Raw genomic sequence first — 3842 nt, 5'->3', positions numbered from 1 at the left:
TAGCTTGCCAAACTCGTGCCAAGAACGCGAGAGCCATAGAGCACCACATGGTCACCCAAGTGATGTGCCTTTCTTGCCACTGACTGACTGGTTGTCTGCTCATCTGGCTGACAACGCCAGTTGGTCTAATTGTAGTTAACAGCACAACTGACGCTTTTTGTGTCTTTCATTTCATTTGGTATTTGGGGGGAGGGGGAGAGAAAAAAAAAGAAGATCTCCACTACCCTTGCCACTTTCAAATTGTAGAGTCAAGAGTCAAATGTTGGCCAAAGATTAGTTGTAAAACTACTACCGACTGGTAAAGATCGCTGATCACTCGAGACGAGCTAGAAAAACACAGTGAAGTTATAGTTTTTAAACAAATATGAGCTCCTATTTGGCTTATAAACATTTATCCAATGCTAACTCATTGGCTGAGTTTAGCTACACCTCATCGGCAGAAGATGATAGTTCTCAATACTTGGGAAGTCCCACATATCAGCTGAATGGGAACGGCAGTGTCAATACCTATGTGGGAAATACAGTCTACATGGATTCCTGGGCCTTGGCCAGTGGCTTGGTAACATCCACGCCCAATGGCGGCTACTACCATAGTCCCTATCTCAATGATCCCCAAAGGACTCCAGGTCAAAGCTCCTCAGAAACCACAAATGAAACCCCAAACTCCAAAGTTCTGAAAACCACAAAAAAATCAAAGGGCAAAACAAAATTCAATTCTTCGCTATGGAAAAAATCTTCAAACTCCGAGCTAGCGGCCCAAAATCCTCCCAGTCCCTCAGTGCTAAAACGAAGACGTCAAGCGGCCAATGCGCGAGAGCGCAAACGCATGAATGGTCTCAACGAAGCCTTTGATCGACTACGCGAAGTGGTACCCGCCCCCGATTTGGAGCAAAAGCTTTCCAAATTTGAAACTTTACAAATGGCCCAGACGTACATCAGCGCCCTTATCGATATGCTGGAGCATGGCAGTGAATCTTCGGAACTCAACTACAATGGCCTTTACTCCCTGGACACCCCCACCTCATGTATGGCCTCTCCCGCCACCAGTGTGCAATCGTTTGGCAATGATTTGAGTCTGCAGTGATTTTTGCTTGCCCGCTGCCGGTCATCCTGTTTTGGTAATCGGCCTAAGTTGAGGTGATTGAGCACGTGTTACTCGTAAAAATTGATGGTTTTCCAATAATGGGCGTTTAGCAGCAGCAACAGCAGCATCGGCAACAGCGGCCTATGCGGACACTATGCGGATGTCTCGTGCATGTAGGTGGGCTTAGGCAGCGGCTATCTTTCGTGCAAACATTTTCATTCAAGGCTGTGCTAATTGTTGTGTCCTGCCTGGCACGGAGCGCTCACTTGTGCTTGTGGTCAATGGGTGAGTGGATGTAGTTGCAGGGAAGATTTACAAGTGTTTTGGCAGAAGACAAAAAAACCTATAAAAGGGAACGTGCTGAGATATCCCTTGGTCATGGGAATGGGTTTTAATTTAACCAAGAATGTGAAGGATAGTGTGTGTCCTTTTGGTTGTGTTACTTCTTTCGTTAATCGGGCATAGTGGTCAGAGATAAGGACTGAGAAACAAAATACTGATGAGTTTTTGAAGAAAATTGAAGTAAAGACTTCAGAATAAGAAAATGTTTGGAATGTGCTCCATTGATTTTAATCAAAACAAGAATAATAAAATAATCGAAATTTAAACTAAAACTTTAAAATTTTCTAAAATATAAACAAAACAAGTAAAAAGGTGATAAGTTCGGCCGGGCCGAACTCTGGATACACACCACCTCAGGTATATATGTTAACCACTTTTCATCAAAATCCGGTGAAAATTGCATACCTTATGTCCCATAGCGGCTATATCGAAATATATTCCGATTTAGACCAAATATTAATAAGTACAGTAACAGTATTTAAAAAAATCGATCTGAACCATATACGACAAGGATGCCAAAAAGCCTAACATAAGTCGGTGTCAAATTTCAGTGAAATCGGTTTTGAAATGCGCCTTTTATGGGGCCAAGACTTTAAATCGAAATATCGGTCTACCTGGCAGCTATATCCAAATCTGGACCGATTTGAGCCAAGTTTCAGAAATATATCGAAGAGCCAAACACAAAGCACTGTCCCAAATTTCGGCGAAATCGGACAATAAATGCGCCTTTTATGGGCTCAAAACCTTAAATCGAGAAATCGGTCTATATGGCAGGTATATGCAAATCTTCATCGATCTATACCAAATTTCTGATATATGTCGAGGGCCCTAACTCAACTCACTGTCCCCAAAATTCGGCGACATCGGACAATAAATGCAACTTTTAAAGGCCCAAAACCTTAAATCGAGAGATCGGTCTATATGGCAGCTATATCCAAATCTGAACCGATCTGGGTCAAATTAAAGAAAGATGACGAAGGGCCTATCACAACTCAGTATTACCAATTTCGGCGAAATCGGATAATAAATGTGGCTTTTATAGGCCCAAAACCTTAAATCGGAGGATCGGTCTATATGGCAGCTATATCCAAATCTGAACCGATCGGGGTCAAATTAAAGAAATATGTCGAAGGGCCTATCACAACTCAGTATTCCCAATTTCGGCGAAATCGGATAATAAATGCGCCTTTTATAGGCCCAAAACCTTAAATCGGAGGATCGGTCTATATGGCAGCTATATCCAAATCTGAACCGATCGGGGTCAAATTAAAGAAATATGTCGAAGGGGCTATCACAACTCAGTATTCCCAATTTCGGCGAAATCGGATAATAAATGTGGCTTTTGTGGGCCTAAGACCCTAAACCGGAGGATCGGTCTATATGGCAGCAATATACAAATCTGAACCGATCTGTACCATATTGCAGAAGTATATCAAGGGCTTAACTTAACTCACTGTCCCAAATTTTGGTGACATCGGACAATAAATGTGGCTTTTATGGGCCTTAGACCCTAAATCGGAGGATCGGTCTATATAGCAGCTATGTCCAAATCTGGACTGGCTTTTATAGCCATATGACCCTAAATCAGCTGATTGGTTTATATGGGGTCTATATCAAGATATAGTCCGACATAGCCCATCTTCGAACTTAACCTGCTAAGGGACAAAAAATGAATCTGTGCAAAGTTTCAGCTCAATATCTCTATTTTTAAAGACTGTATCGAAATTTCAACAGACAGACGGACGGACATGGCTAGATAGTCTTAGACTTTGACGGTGATCCAGAATATACTTTATAGTGTCGAAAATGGATATTTCAATGTGTTGCATATATTAAAGGTCATGGGAGAAGCCGTTGTATAAAATTTAAAATCGAATAACAATTGCGCCCTCTTGCGGCTCAAGAAGTCAAGATCCAAAATCGGCTTATATGGCAGCTACATCAGGTTAAAAGCCGATTTCAACCATACTCAGCATAGTTTTTGGAAGGCATGACAGCACACTTCTTGCAAAATTTCAGTCAAGTCTGATAACAATGACGCCCTCTAGTGGCCCAAGAGATCAAGTTTCAAGATTGGTTTATATGGCAGCAATATCAGGTGATGGACTGATTTGAACCATACTTAGCACAATAGTTGAAAGTCATAACAAAACACGTTTTGCAAAGTTTTACTCAAATTGGATAGGAATTGCGCCCTCTAGAGCATCAAGAAATAAAGACCCCAGATCGGTTTTCATGACAGCTATATCAGGTTATGGACCGATTTCAACCACACATGGTACAGTTGTTAGAAATCATAACAAAACATTTCTTGCAAAATTTCAGCCAAATCGGATGAGAATTGCGCCCTCTAGTGGCTCAAAAACGCAAAATCCAAGATCACTCTATATGGCAGCTATAACAGGTTATGGGCCGA

The 3842-nt window shown here is 41.7% G+C and overlaps 1 protein-coding gene across 1 annotated transcript; it reads left to right on the top strand.

Annotated features, from left to right (window-relative positions):
* The first annotated feature begins 364 nt into the window (after positions 1-364).
* LOC106091184 (transcription factor Atoh1) lies at positions 365-1084 on the top strand. Its single transcript, XM_013257624.2, has one exon. It carries the CDS (start codon positions 365-367, stop codon positions 1082-1084), a length of 720 nt encoding a protein of 239 aa, XP_013113078.2.
* The last annotated feature ends 2758 nt before the right edge of the window (positions 1085-3842 follow it).

This window comes from Stomoxys calcitrans, chromosome 5, assembly GCF_963082655.1.
Source record: "Stomoxys calcitrans chromosome 5, idStoCalc2.1, whole genome shotgun sequence".
NCBI lineage: Eukaryota > Metazoa > Arthropoda > Insecta > Diptera > Muscidae > Stomoxys > Stomoxys calcitrans.
Note: the sequence above shows the minus strand (reverse complement) of the source record. Positions and strands in the feature narration are given on the sequence as shown.